The 14,059-nt window shown below is 51.1% G+C and overlaps 2 protein-coding genes across 7 annotated transcripts in view; one reads left to right on the top strand and one right to left on the bottom strand.

The window, feature by feature from the left end:
* Positions 1 to 3,797, top strand: part of Tnip1 (TNFAIP3 interacting protein 1) — a 51,995-nt gene extending 48,198 nt beyond the window's left edge. For 2 of the 6 annotated variants that reach the window (XM_047554967.1, XM_047554966.1), the window contains exons 15-17: positions 305 to 496; positions 1,306 to 1,396; positions 2,903 to 3,777. In XM_047554967.1, coding sequence (XP_047410923.1) covers positions 305 to 496; positions 1,306 to 1,396; positions 2,903 to 2,937 — 318 coding nt within the window. In that variant the 3' untranslated portion in view covers positions 2,938 to 3,777. Of the gene's footprint in view, positions 1 to 304; positions 497 to 1,305; positions 1,397 to 2,902 lie in introns of all 6 variants that reach the window. The other 4 variants (XM_047554965.1, XM_047554964.1, XM_047554963.1 and 1 more) reach the window with 4 other exon arrangements.
* Gpx3 (glutathione peroxidase 3) lies at positions 2,904 to 12,334 on the bottom strand. The gene is made up of 5 exons (XM_047554968.1): positions 12,160 to 12,334; positions 7,498 to 7,651; positions 6,031 to 6,148; positions 5,565 to 5,664; positions 2,904 to 5,147 (listed from the first exon to the last, which is right to left on the bottom strand). The coding sequence occupies exons 1-5, from the start codon at positions 12,244 to 12,246 to the stop codon at positions 4,929 to 4,931; spliced, it is 678 nt and encodes a 225-aa protein (XP_047410924.1). The 5' UTR covers positions 12,247 to 12,334; the 3' UTR covers positions 2,904 to 4,928.
* Positions 12,335 to 14,059: the final 1,725 nt, after the last annotated feature.

Raw genomic sequence — 14,059 nt, 5'->3', positions numbered from 1 at the left:
AACCCTGTACCCAATCTTCAGTGTCCAGGTACCACCCTTCCACACTCATGTACCAGGTTTTATGGCATGTACTAGCCTTTCATATGCATGTACCACCTGTGTATATGCATGTAGTAGCCTTCCGTGCCATGTCCCAGCCTTCCATGCCACATACCACCCTTCTGTGCCATGTGCTATCCTTCCATGCCCATGACCCAGCCTCAGTATCTTTAGAAAGCTAAGATTCTAGGGATTGAAGTGGGTGCTACTGAATGGCTCCTGTAGCCTGTTGCAGACCAGAACCAGATGTGAGCCTTTCTTACAGGCCTCAGAAGAGCGCTACCATGTAGACCCCCTTCCGGAACACCTCTGTGGGCCCTACCTCTACGCCTACCCACCCACGCCAGCCATGGTACCACACCATGGCTTTGAGGACTGGTCCCAGATCCGCTACCCTCCACCCCCCATGGCCATGGAGCACCCGCCTCCACTCCCCAACTCACGCCTCTTCCATCTGGTGAGTCTGTGCCCCTCCTTCCATCCAGAACATACACAGGGGCTGTTCCAGACCCTTTCCAGAGAGGAAGGTCAGTTGTGGGGGTCACAAACTGCAGCCTCAGCAATTCCTGAGCAGCACCGTAGTGGCGGGCAGGTGTCCAGGACCTGGATCTGCTCTCCCAGGATAAGAATCCTGCAGCCCACAGCTGTTCAGAGTCACTGGTTTAGAAAGGAGAAGGCCAAGTCAGAGTTCAGGGCAGGAAGGAGGTACCCTCCAGGCCCCAGGCCAGGGATGTCCTTTGGATTTGATTCTGTTACCGTCTCACGTGTGCTAGGTTCCAGAACTTCACCATGTTTCTCTCCCTTTCCTTTTCCTCCTCCTCTTCCTTTTCTCTTATCATATTTTTCTTTCTTTGCTTTCCTCCTATTCTCTTTCCAAAGAACTGCTGTCCCCTGCCACATCTTCAGCAGTCCCTCCACCACTCAGGCACCCCAGCTTCTCCCTGGACAATTACAGCAGCCTGCAATCCGGCCCTTTCTCTAGCTTTCCCCCGTGTGAGCATCCTCTGTACTTACTGTATTTACGCACTGGAGTAGACTATGCTCAGAGACTGATTCTGGATTCCAAACCAAGCTTGGTTACTTTCCTAACTAGATAATGTTTCTTAACCCTTCTGAGCCTCAGTTTCTCTCTGGAATGATACCAGGATGGTTGTAAGGAATAAATTATACTTGGTTAGCTAATGTTTATTTATTACTATTCTGATAATGTATCTGCTATTGTAATTTTTGAGCATGGTTATTATTAAGCACCAGCTTTTGTTGCAGCCAGAATACACCTGGCGTCCACCCTGTGGTGGGATACGGAATCAGAGCCCCCAAGTGATGGACCCACCTGCCGCCAGACCTGCCGACCCGGGTGAGTGTGGTCTCGTAGTACAGGAGCTTGTCTCTCCCTGGAGGAGGTAACTAGTCTACCAATATTGCTCCAGTTTGATCCTGGAGAAGAGGCCTAGCTGTCTAAAGTACGTTGGAAGGGAATTGGTGTTGGCTGCAGGGAGAGGGATCTGAGGCCATGCATCCATTCATTCTAGTTTGTTGTCTGCATGCCAGGCCCCTCCAGTGACCTGACTCCTCCCACGAGGCCCACCTTTTAAATGTTCCACTACTCCCAATAGAGCCACAGGCTGGCAACCATACCTTTAGCATTTTTTCTGCAAAATGCCTTTACAGAACACTTAAGATCCAAATGGTAGGGCTAGGGTTGTAGCTCAGTGGTAGAGCACTTGACTAGCTTGTGTGAGGCACTGGGTTCAATCTTCAGTACCACATAAAAATAAATAAATAAAATAAAGGTATTTTGTCCATCTACAGCTTAAAAAAAATTTTTTTAAATAAAGTTACAGTATCTTATTAAAAAAAAAAAAAAAGATCCAAATTGTAATACCTTGGTAAGAGAAGGGAAGGAGAGTGGCTGACTTAAACTGACAGAAGGCTAGTGTAGGGAACACCAGCCAAGAACAAAATTGGTAGAGAGAGAGGGGGCAAGACATGGACATGGGCAGGTCTACACCACATGAGGCCTTGCAGAGTATGGAAGGAATGCTAGTTTGCACCCTATGCATGGTGTGCAGCCACTGGCTGTTTTAAAGCAGAGTGGAATGACCAGATTCACATTTTGGAAAGCTCCCTCTGGCCATAGTGTTTGCCATAAGAGGTTACAGGGACTGGGGCTGCGTTCACCAATCAGAAACCTCTGGACTGTAATGACTGTCCTCACTCTCTGCGGGCTGTCGTGAAACAGGAGGCACTGCCTTACCAGTGGAGCCCTGGGAATCACAGTAGCGGGTCGGAGCTATAGGGAGACCAAGGCCATCTCCGCATGAAGAACTTTCTAGACTATAGTACAATTGTGTAGAAAAGGAGCCAGCTGTGTCAGGAGGTAGTGTGAGCAGAGGCTACAGAACAGACCACTTGCAGGGAGTGTGGATTGTAGGATTTGTGCCAGGAAGAAGACATCAAACTGGTCAGTCATTTCCAGGGGGTCTGTGGAGCCCTTGGAGGCTGCTTTGATGAGTGACAAAGGGTGGCCTGGTGGGCAGGGCTGACCCCTCCTCCGTACCTGCTCACTTCTGGGAGCTGGAGCCAGACTGACGGGGTTCAAATCCCAGCTCTACTACTTACATCTGGGACTTGGGACAAATATTTTTAAAACTTCTGTGTCCAAGTTCCCTCCTCCATAAAGGGGTAATAATGGGGCTACTCCCCAGGGCTGGGTGGGGTTTCATGTTGAATGTTCCTAAGACACAGCCTGGCACTCAGTTGCAAGCTGTTTTTTCACTGGGACTGAGTTGGCTTCCATGTAAGACTTTGAAACTGACTATACCACATAATTCTTAAGTCTTCAACATTTTTGTTTATTTAGAGTCTGCAAAAAATGACCGTGAGGGGCCCCAGTGAGACCAGGTCATGTCATTTGGCTCCATCTTCGTCTTGGAAAGCCAGCTGACCTCAGATTACCGAAAAACTAGAGGCCACACATTCTTTGTGGCCAGAGCCGCAGCTGGGCAGGAGGATGAGGTACACAGATGGCTCACACCTCCGACCCTAAACTGTTTACAAGACTGGGGAGGCTCCAGCCATGAGGCTTCCACATGGGCTCATCATCTGGGCATGACTAGGGGAAACTCACTGCTCTGCCTACTGTCACCAAGTTGAGAGGCCTCCCTCAGCTCTGACCTTCCACCCTTCACTGAAGCAGCTGGACTTCCATCTTCAGAGTGGGTTGCAGCCGAGATCCCTTCCTTCAGAACCTCCATAGACGTGGTTCCAGCCCCTCCAGGCACCACATCGAGTTCATGTGTGTATTTAATTTTTGCTTCAAGCTCTGCAGCAGGACCTGTCTGATGTCCATCCCTACCATCTCTGTGAGGAGCTGCAGGAAGAATGGGTTTGTCTCCAGAGCAGGAGAGAATGACAGGGTATTCTGATGCTGGGGCCACTCTACCAACAACAGCCTCACGAGAGGCATCACCGCCTGGGATGAGGGCCAGGCCAGCCACCTACTGAGGGACCCCAGACTAAAGCTGCCAGACCCTGGAGATCAAGCCCTCGGCCCCCACACTAGAGGTTTATAGTGTCAGAGGCCTACATCTGAGTGGCTGACTGTCCCTAGGCAGCTGTTTGCACGCATCTTGGACATAAATCCAAGTTGAAAATCAACATCCTGTGACTAGTGTTCTTTTCTGTCCTAATGTTTCCCTCTCAGCCAATCAGAATGCTGTTCTCCTGGTTCAACACCCCTTTCTCCCATTTCCCTGAGCATTAGCAGTATTTGGGGGGCAGTGGAAGGAGACTAGGCTGGGAGTCAAGGGAACTTGCTTTATATTCAAGTTTTGCCTCCCACTCACCAGGAGACCTGGGGGAAGGCATGAGCCTCAGTCTCTTCCTCTTTCAACTGGAACTCCTCAGCCCTAGCCACCTTGCAGAACTGTGAGCAGAAGTGAGAGTTGATGTGAACTGGTTTGTATGAACTCAAGATGCTGAGTAAGAGAAGCAGAGTGCATCTAGATGAAAAACAAAAAGCAGGGCCCAGAGCACGCTGTCCTTTCTCTTCTGTCCTTAACCATCTCCCCACCATGCTGGGACAGCCACCATTGAGGAAGCACCACAGTAGGCTGAGCTGCTGCAGAAAGGCCTTTATGGGCAGAAGGGTTGTGAGCAATGCCAGTGGACAGGGCGAGGGGAGAGAACACGTCCTCCAAAGGAGCGGGGTGGCATCCCTGCCAGGGGTCTCAGCCCGAATGCACTAAAGGCTGGACTCTCAGGCAGGCTCAGGGGAGGCCCGCCCACAAGGGCTTCGGGCCCCTCCCTCATAGAGACACCACCCCTGTCATGGGGTAAGTGGCCCTCACTCTCACGTCTGCCTTGGCTGATCTCAGGGAGCACTGTGGGTGGGGACAGGTGCTTGGGAAGGCCCTTCAGGAAGGGGAAGAGTGGTTAGGCAGTGTGGAAGACCCAGAAACTTCTGGTAACTTCAGTGGTGGTATTTGGAGACTGTGGGAGATGCTGGCCCCAAGGCTGAGATCAAGTTAGAGTAGTACAGTTGGACCTAGCACTGTTTTTTTCCTTTGGGCTGAAACCAAATTGTTCTCATTGAAATGAGAATTGGAGAGGAAAGGGTGTTCGTGTCCAGTACTCTGCAGGGCACACAGCTGTGGGCACACAGGTGGAACATTCTCGGGTATTCTCACAGGTGTGCAAACACCCACATGCACAGTAGTACAGACTAACAACTGTATGCACACATTTGTGTCAAGCTGGGGCCTTGTGTAATAAGAAGGGGGTCTGTGACATGTGTCTGATGTGATTGGGAACATGGATTCCTTCCTGAATGGAGTCCCTCCCCAGCCCCTTCATGGTGGACATGGGGTGGAGCGGATATCAGTTAACTACCCCTTGGCCCTCAGGGTTGCCTGCCGCCTCATGTAGGCCAGGATGTCCATCTTGACATTGCTGACTGTGGTCCGGTGGTGCCAGCGCATGATGGGTATGCCATCTGGCCCCACCAGGAACTTCTCAAAGTTCCAGCGGATGTCGTGGACTTTCATGGGGTCCCAGAAGAGGCGTTCAGATGAGCCCAGGAGTTCCATGGTGGGAGGACAGGAGTTCTGGAGGAAGGGTGAAATGAAACGGTGGCGTCAACCTGGCTTGGGTCCCTCCTTCCCTCTCCCTCCCCACTCCCTCCTCCTGCCTTCCTAGGGGTACAACAGCCTGGCACTGAGAAGAGAGCACCAGTTTGGATATTAGAAAACTGACTTCCAGTTCCCACTGGGCCTAGAAGATTGTGAGGCCCTTAACCTGTCCCTTCTGGTGCCCTGCCTGGGCCTTATCTGAAAAATGGGCTCATGAGATCCTAGGAACTACAAAGCCCTATACTTGGAATAATAGTCAGATACCAAGAAGTTTCCTAAAAACCCAGGCTCCAGGGAGGGCGATCTGGGCTTCTCTATGGGCTAGGTTAGGCACAGCTGGGTCCCGTGCAGTCTGCGGGAAGAGAGGCTCTTCCCCGGTGGCGGCTCACTCACCTTCAGGAAAGTGTAGAACTTCTGCTCTTTGTTCCCATTCACATCCCCCTTCTCAAAGAGCTGGAAATTAGGAACAAAGCCACCACCTGGTCGGACATACCTGGGAAGAATGTTCTGAGGTGGGCATCAGGCTCAGAAATCAGGGGAGGGGACACAACAGGGGAGGGAGTGTAGGGAGTCTGGTTTTACCCAGGGTGGGCAGTGGGAGCCAATGACTGTTCGGTGGGCACAGGCATAGTATGCAGCTGGGGTCTTCTTTGTCCAGCTTGGTCCCTTCTCAATAACCTCCCACCTTAGTACTTCCCTCTCTTCTTATAAGCTCTGTCCCATTGTCCCTATCCTCTTTCCTGTCTTGCTCTCCCTGTCATTCCCCTAAATGGGATGCCTAGAAGGGGAGAGTCGTTCTGAATGACTCCTTAATGCCACTGTGGAGAGGGTCAACACAGGACTTTGAGTGGACACTCACTTGAGACTGGGTAGGATCTCTGAATTCTCTCCTGGCTCCTGTTTTCCGAATTGGTTGCAGGGGAAGCCCAGAATGACCAGACCAAATGGTCCAAGCTCTTCCTGTAGTGCATTCAGTTCTGGGCCGGGGAGAGAGCAGAGGCGGGGTAGCCTGGTGAGGAGCCCTGCCTCCACTACCCCACTCCCTCAGCTCACCAAGGTACAGTTGAAATCACAGGCCTGAGGGGAAGGACTGTTCAAGAGCATCAGTGAGTTTGTGGCAATGCTGGGATTCAGGCCCTGCCCTCCTGACTAACCTGGATGGATGGAGGGTTGGGAGAAAAGACAGAAATACCCTTCCTCAAATCAGCAGTCTCTGGCCCACTGCCAGGGCCACCACCAGCTGAGGGGTCTTCAGGACTCAATAGGATTGAATTTTCTGGAGCTAGAACCATCCATCCCTAGACAAGACAGAGCCTTCCTTGGGGTGGGGTGGGGTGAGGTGGGGTGGGGCCTCAAAACACCCATCCTCTGGGAATTCATGAATCCAAGGGAGGCCCTGGTCAACTCCCCAGTTTCCTCAGCACCCCTGGCCTGCATGCTGTGCCTGCACCCAGCCCATCTCTAGTGCAAACACTCTTCTGTTCCAGGGTCTGGACAGCGCATTCAGGACAGAGTACTCACTGCCACTGGGCCGTGTAACCTGCCATCACTCCACTTCCGGGAACTGAGTTCAGGGTCAGACTGCCCTTGCTTGCCCCTAGGCTCAGAGAGCTGACCCAGTCCCTCCAGGTGCTCAGCCCCCTTCCCCTGGGTGCTGAGAGAGGCCTTTGGCTTGCTTACTCCATTGGGCTCCTACTCTGCTCCAGTTGAGGAGAAAGAAATGAAGACATTAGGGAATATGAAACCTGGGTCAGATACGCTGTCTGTCACTACTAGTTTTGTGACCCTGGTTTCTTCAGGCTGACCTTGGTGTCCTTACCTGTAAGTTAAGGAGAGGTGAAGGCTAAACTAGGTCATCTTTAAAGTTTATTCTAGAATGGGCTGTCCCAATAAGGCCCGCCTCATCCTCCCATCCACCTGCACACATCGCGAGGCCTCATGCCAATGGCCTGCTTTCCAGAGTGCAGCCAAGAGAAGGGCCAAGGTGGACGGAGGGAAGATAAGCCATTCTCAGCCAGTTGCCAGTGGAGAGAAGATGCAGCCCCAAACCACCTCCTCCATCCTTCTGCTTTTAGGCAAGCGAGGTACCCAGGGATGAAGAAGGGACAGCAGGAATCTCCTAGATTATGTCCAAAGTCGAACAGACCTTCAGCTTATAGAAACATCCTCACAAAACTGTGGCACACAGTAGAGCTGGGATCCGGAGTTTGGGATCTCATGACCACTACACCCTTTCCCCTTGCACTAGAGAAGCTCCTGAGTGGAGGTGTGTCCAAGTGACAGGAACAGCCCCAAGTAGAGCAGTGGAGAAAGGGCAAGCTCTTACCAAGGTACTGGTCTGTCAAACCTCAGTAGCTGGCCACGTTGACAAAGAGGATGTATTTGCCAGAGTACTGCTTAAAGGGAATGTACTCCTCCCCATCGATGGTGAGGGCCCCATACTCATAGATGGTGCCACTCATGCCACCATGGCAGTCTGTCTGGAAGAGAAAAAGACCAGCACCAGGAAGTTGTTAGAGCTGGAAGGCAGCTTGGACATTTCTCCACTTTGAAGTTAATGAACGGTCCCAACAGGGAGCATGACTTGCCCAAGACCACACCAAAAATGAACTGGACTAGAACCGAGGTCTCCTAATTCCCTATATGAGATGATGATGAGACACCCAATTGCTTAATAAACACTTCCTGTTAACATTTAAGCACTTAATAAGAGAGGGCTGTGGAACCCTAGAAATCACTTAGTGATATTATTCCACATCATATGTCACATTTACCAGGCTCAAGGGCGACTGCCCTGGTACTGGGAGCTGGCTTACTGGATGGGCTGATGGATGAATGCCTGTCCTGGCGAGTGAGGGTGAGGCCCGAACTAGGCCACTGTGAAGGAAAAACTGAGCATACAGGAGGAAGTGTCAGTATGGAGAGTGGTGATTCAGAGGCGCCAAGTCTTCCTCCAGACTTGGAAAGATGAGGCCATTGTTATGAAATAGGGAAGGAAGACCAGGAGTCAGGAATGAAGAAAGGTCTCTGGTATGGGTTAGATGTGGCTGTAAAGGTAAAACCTTGCCTAGAATATACTACATGTTCTCAAGTGAGCAGTTGGAACAATGATGAATATACCTTCTCTCTGCCCAACTGCTGCTTGGATGGAGCACCATGCACTGTGGTTTAGGATACCTGGGTTCTACCTCCTGCTCTGCCACTATACGTGGTCTTGGACTGGCCCCTCCTCTTCCCTTGGCCTCACCTTGAACTGGATCAGCCAGTGTCAACCCAGATGGCTTGACAGCATCGCCATGAGTGGGAGGGGGGATGGGATTACACCTAACCAGCAGGATGTTGCCCAGAACCCCCTCTACCCCATCCCCCATCCCTGACTGATGACAAAACTCTTGGGTCTACTCTTGAAAGTTGGTTACTGCAGTGACAATATGATTCAGCAGGAGGGTCAAGAGGCAAAGGGAAAAGCTTGAAGCCATTGTATTAGGTGATCTCTAAGGACCCTGTCATCTGATAAGAAGTGGAAAGATAGTAAACTAATGGAGAAAAACTGGGCTGAGAGACCTGGTGAGGACAGGGACAGGTGATGAGCAAGAAAAGCATAAATTCACTCCCTTTTTTCCCTTCAATTCTAGAAAACTCACTGCTGAGGCAAGGTCCCTGGCCCTAACTGGGTCAAGGAAGTGATCCACCCGGCAGGGCGTGGCCCCAGCAGGGTACAGATGAGCTGTCTGTCATGAAGTGGCTGCAGGCTGAGCCAGGTGAGGCTGGACTGCCTCCAGCAGGTCATTCCCTAGCAGCAGCAAGCTCTCTTCTTGGCTCTGGTGAAAATTCTCTGCTTTACACGAGTCTTTAACAGTCCATGCAGTCCATGCGGTATGACTTGTGCTGGCTGATGGAGGCGGGACCAAGACCCAAACTCATTATTCCTCCTGCCCTGCAGCCTCCTAGGTCGCAACTGAGGTCACTTCCACCTTAAAATGCAAACAAACCACAGCACAACCAACAGCCTGACTGGCTGTAAACATGTGGCAGCCTCCCCACCTCCTCCACTCCACCCTGATCTGAACATGATCTCTGGGTGGTGGAGAGGAAAAAAATCAAGAAATTGACTAAACAATCAGAACTTGTAAACAAACAGGAGCATCAACTTCTGAGCACAGTTTCCGGGAGGCGGTGGGGCAATGGGTACCCCCCTTATTAGGTACTAGTCCTGGCTGGCTGTTGCCCCTGGGCAAGTCGCTTTTACTCTGGGGTCCTTGGTCTGAGGATAATCCCATCTGACTCTCAAAACAGCTATGAGAATTCATTGGCATATTGAAACAGGCTTAAAAGTTTCTTGGAAAGAAATGCACAGGTCAAGGGATTGTGATTATTCTGTCTGAAACTGAGGTAAAGGGCCCTGAGATTCCTCCATTATAGTGAGCAGAGAAGCATTAGATGTTCACCAGCCATTGTGAGGGTGGTGCACTGGGCAGGGTGTCTGTCACCAGGAGGAGGGATGAGTGGCAGCCTCCACACTTACTGCTGCAGCCAGTGAGGCTAGTGCTATGGGTCCAGACTGACAGGTCAGGGTGGCCCTTGGGGCAGGAGGAGCCACAGCCAGCAGAGGGGAGAGGCCACAAGGGTGCCTCAGTCCTCCCATAATTGGTTAGGGAGTGTTTTGATGACTCGAGAATTGGTGGCAGGGCCAGGGACAACAGCCAGGACCCTGCCCAGCTGTCTTTGTCTTTCTTTCCTCCCATCATTGAGATGCTGTTGAAGCAGGACTGTGCTGGGAGGCAGGAGACCTGTGTCTGGGTCTGGCAGTACGTCTGGCTCTATGTAGCCACCTCTTCCCCTCTCCAGCCTCTGGCTCCGCCATTGTAAGAGGGAGTCAGATTCACTGCTGTCTTAAGAGCCCTTCAGCCCTGACGTCAACCTGCAGTTCCATGATTCTCTCTGCCTAGTTTAGTCACTTAGAAACCAGCGGTTACTAGGATCCCATGCACGTCAGCAGCTGTTATTCTTTCCAGCTTCTGCAAAGTCCTTTTGTACAGCAAGGACAGGGAGCCTGGGCGGCTTTAAGCTACACTGAGGGGGCAAGGAGGAAAGGAGGGTTCCCTTTGTTCTTAGTCCCTCCTTTGAGTTGAAAGAGGAAAACATCTCTCTGGAGCTGAATCACCTGTGGTCCATCCCATTCTCCACATGCCCCACTCTCCATTCCTTTGTCCTGGTGGTAGAGATAAGGTAAATGGTTGGGTCCTAGAAGACAGAGCTGTGGCATCTCAACTCTAGGACCTAGGAGGATAGATGTGCATGCCCATGCTGTCATTAGCCAGCAAGTCCTGGCTGGTTGTGTCTGATATGATCAGTTCACCCTAAGACTTCTAGACCATACTCCTCCTGTTCTCTGTGAATCCATTCTTCCCTACCCGGAGTTCTGTAAAAAACACATGGCCATGTTGAATTATCCATGGGGTCCACACACTTAACCTCCAGCCTTCCTAGGACAAGGATGAATCTTCCCTTCCGAGGGGCTGGGACTGACTCCATGGTGCTGACCTGCCCATGGTCCACCCCCACCTCTACTCCACTACCTAATTCAAAACTCTGTCCTGTGGCTGCTCTAGAAAATGCCTTTAGAGATGGTATTTATAAACAAGGCTGGGTAGAAAGGAGGTCTTCACAGCCATCCAGACTTAGCTCTGACTCCAAGAAGGGGCAGACTAATGGAAGAGCAAAGGGGTTAGAAACAGAGAGAGGAGGAACCTGCTCTTGGACTGGGGTTCCTGAGAAATGGATGGAATGTTGGACATGGCTTGGACTTATAAGAACTTAGAATAAAGACCCAGAGGATTTTAGAAACAGAAGTTCAAAGCTAGAGCCTATATAAGTGTGTGCGTGTGTGTGTGTGTGTGTGTGTGTGTGTGTGAGAGAGAGAGAGAGAGAGAGAGAGAGAGAGAGGGGCATATACTGGGAGGGTAGAGATGGAAATCTTTCTCTTTGGGTCTATCCCTATTCCTGGTTTCTGCCTCTACCCTGGAGAAGAGGAGGGGTCTACAGGATCCACCCAGACACATTTTGACCAAGGAGATAAGCATGCTGGTTCATCCCCAAACTTTTTCAGCATCCCCACTCCTGTTCTAGCTAAAGTCACACAGCCTGCTGATGATAGACTGAGGCTCAGGGGAATTGTGCCTCTCCTTCTGATTGAGGGTCCCCAGCTCCATCCAGCTACCAGGTTTGCTCAGGCAGTGGATCATTGGTAGTAAGGCTGCCCCACAGGAAACCCTTCAGAGGACAGTGTGTTGATTTGGCTGCTTCTGAAGTCATCAGTTTCTTTGTGTCCTTCCTTTACCGGACCCCTGCCCTGCAGATGGAGAAACTGAGGCCCAGAAAGGGGTGGGGGCTTAGGACACTCAGTGTTCTGCACTGCCAGTCCAAAGCTCTTTGATCACAGATCTCTGCTTCTTCTGCCAGTGTCCTGGAATCCATGTGGGTGGTTCTACCTGCATTTATATTGCCTGGGGTAGAAGAGCCCCAGGCAGTTCTTGGAGACCAGGGCTATCCTGCTGCCTTTGCCCTCCCTTTCTCTTTACTGCCATCTCCCTGGGAACCTGCAAAGCCAATCCAGAGGCTGTCTCTGGGCCTTTTTCTGTGTAGTGACACCCCACCACCCCACCCTACTGGAGGGCAGCAGTTGGTACCACCTGACATGGATGTAGCAAGGCCACCTCCTACCCCAGAGGTAGCAGTGGGGGTCGCCTTCCTCCCCATTCATTCTGCCCCCCTGGAGAACCCAGGTCTGGATTAGATGGAGCTTCTAATAGGCTGATGGTCACCGGTGGCAGGGTCCTGCTGTGGAGGGGGAGGCAAACAAAGTTAATGATGTCCCTGGGTGTCGCCTTTTGGAGGAAAGCCCTGGAAGAGAGTTGCCTCGCTACTGGGAGATGGACACCTGGCAGCTACGTTCATTTCCCTGCTCCCGCCCTGGAAGCTCACTCACCTTCGACTTCTCCTGTCCCCGGCTCGGCGGGACGAAGCCCGCCAGGAGCAGGGAGAGAAGGCAGGATGCCTGGAGGAGCCGGGCCATGGCGGGCCTGGGGGCGCGTCTCAGGCTCGCCTCAGACGCTGTCTGATGCCCGATCGCCGTCGGTCTGAGGTGTCCGAAGCTCCAAGCCACCTTTCAAGCCCTCAGCGGTGGCCAATCCGCGGCCAGGTCGGGGTCCTAGTAACCAATCGCAGGGCGGCTAGGATTTCAGGGGCAAGTCGTGCCCGCCCTTCTCTCTCCCCCTCCCCAAGCCCTGGGCGACAGTGACATAAGCAAGTCTGGGCAGAGAGATGGGAGTGAGGTCCTTGTGAACGCAGGAGGCGGTCCTCTCCTGTTTGGGCTCCAAAGTGCGGGAGGAAGCAGGCAGAACGTTCTCCTGATCAACAAGGGCCAGGGGACTCAATAACACCCAAGAACCGAAGGGTAACTCAGTCCTGGGAAGTATTCTTAATCCTGAGGTTTTAAGAATTACCCTGTGATGGTCCTGCCCTGGATGTTGAGGATTTGAAATTTCAGCAAGATCTGAAGTCAGACCTTCAGAAACAGTTACTATATGTAGGTTTAGTACTTAAAAAACACTGTGGGTGTACTGGGATTTCCAGTGCACCCCCTCCTGGGTAAAGCGTGGGATGCCTCCCCTGGTTTGGGAGCAGAAAAAGCATTGTTCCCTGTGTAGGTTTTTGTTTTGTTTTGTTTTTTGACACATAAGAATATTACCTACAGTTTTACATATCTGTAAGACTTGGGCACATTGCTTTTCCTGAGTCTCAGTTTCCCCACCTGTGTAATAATGGGATTGGTTAATGATCTCTCAGGCCCTTCTGGCTCTGACTGAATAATGAGTTTTCAGTGACAGATTTAGCCCAGAAATCCCTTGAGGGTAGGGTCCATGATTCCCATCTGGCCAGGGCCTGGTACTCAATAGATGTTTAATGTTTGCTTAGCTAATCAATCATTAAATGTGTTTCTCTGCTAGGAGATACTCATCATCGGGCCAGGCAGCTGTAGGTCATACTGTCTAGGTATGATCTTACCTACAGATAGGAGAATGGGTTAGAATTGGTGATTCCCAAATCTTTCTGAGTAACAGAGTAGCTGGGAAGCCATTAGTAGAGATTCCTGGGCCCACCTTCAATGGGCCCAAAGACAGCGTTAGAATCTCTGGGAGTAGAGACTGAGAATCTTTCTTTAGACATGTTCCAGGGGGGATTCTGAGGCAGCCATCCTGGCCTTAGTCTTAATGGTATTAGTCCCAGTATTAGGAACCCTCTGGAAATCTTTTCTGACTGAGAAATGTCTTAATTATGATTCAAGAGCCACAGGGAATTTGGAAGGTCTGTTTCTCATTCTTCAGGAAAACTTCCTTCCTCAAACCACAACATGTTGACATGTTGAAATGGAAGGAATCTTAGAGGCCAAGAAGTCTGTGCGTGTGTGTGTGTGTGTGTGTGTGTGTGTGTGTGTGTGTGTGAGTCACAGGGTGCTCTACCACTGAGCTACATCCCCAACCCTTTTAATTTTTTGAGATGAATCTCTCACTAAGTGACTGAGGCTGGTCCAGAACTTGCAATCCTCCTGCCTCAGCTTTCCCTCAGTAGAATTATAGGGGTGCACCACTGCACTCAACCAGGGAGTCTTTAGAAGATTTAAAGCCCAGAAGCATATGAACAGTGACTGGCACAGAATAAGTGCTCAGGCAATGTTATTTATTCAAATACTTCATTTTACTGAAGCCTAGAGATGGGGAACAACTTACCCAAGTTCCCACAGCAAATTGGTGGCAGAAAAGGAATCAGAATCCAGGTCTCCAGATTCTAGTCTTGGATCTTCTCCATGATGTTCTGTGATTTTTTTT

Source organism: Sciurus carolinensis, chromosome 6 (assembly GCF_902686445.1).
Source record: "Sciurus carolinensis chromosome 6, mSciCar1.2, whole genome shotgun sequence".
In the NCBI taxonomy this organism is placed as follows: domain Eukaryota; kingdom Metazoa; phylum Chordata; class Mammalia; order Rodentia; family Sciuridae; genus Sciurus; species Sciurus carolinensis.
This window is presented reverse-complemented; position numbering and strand designations above follow the sequence as displayed.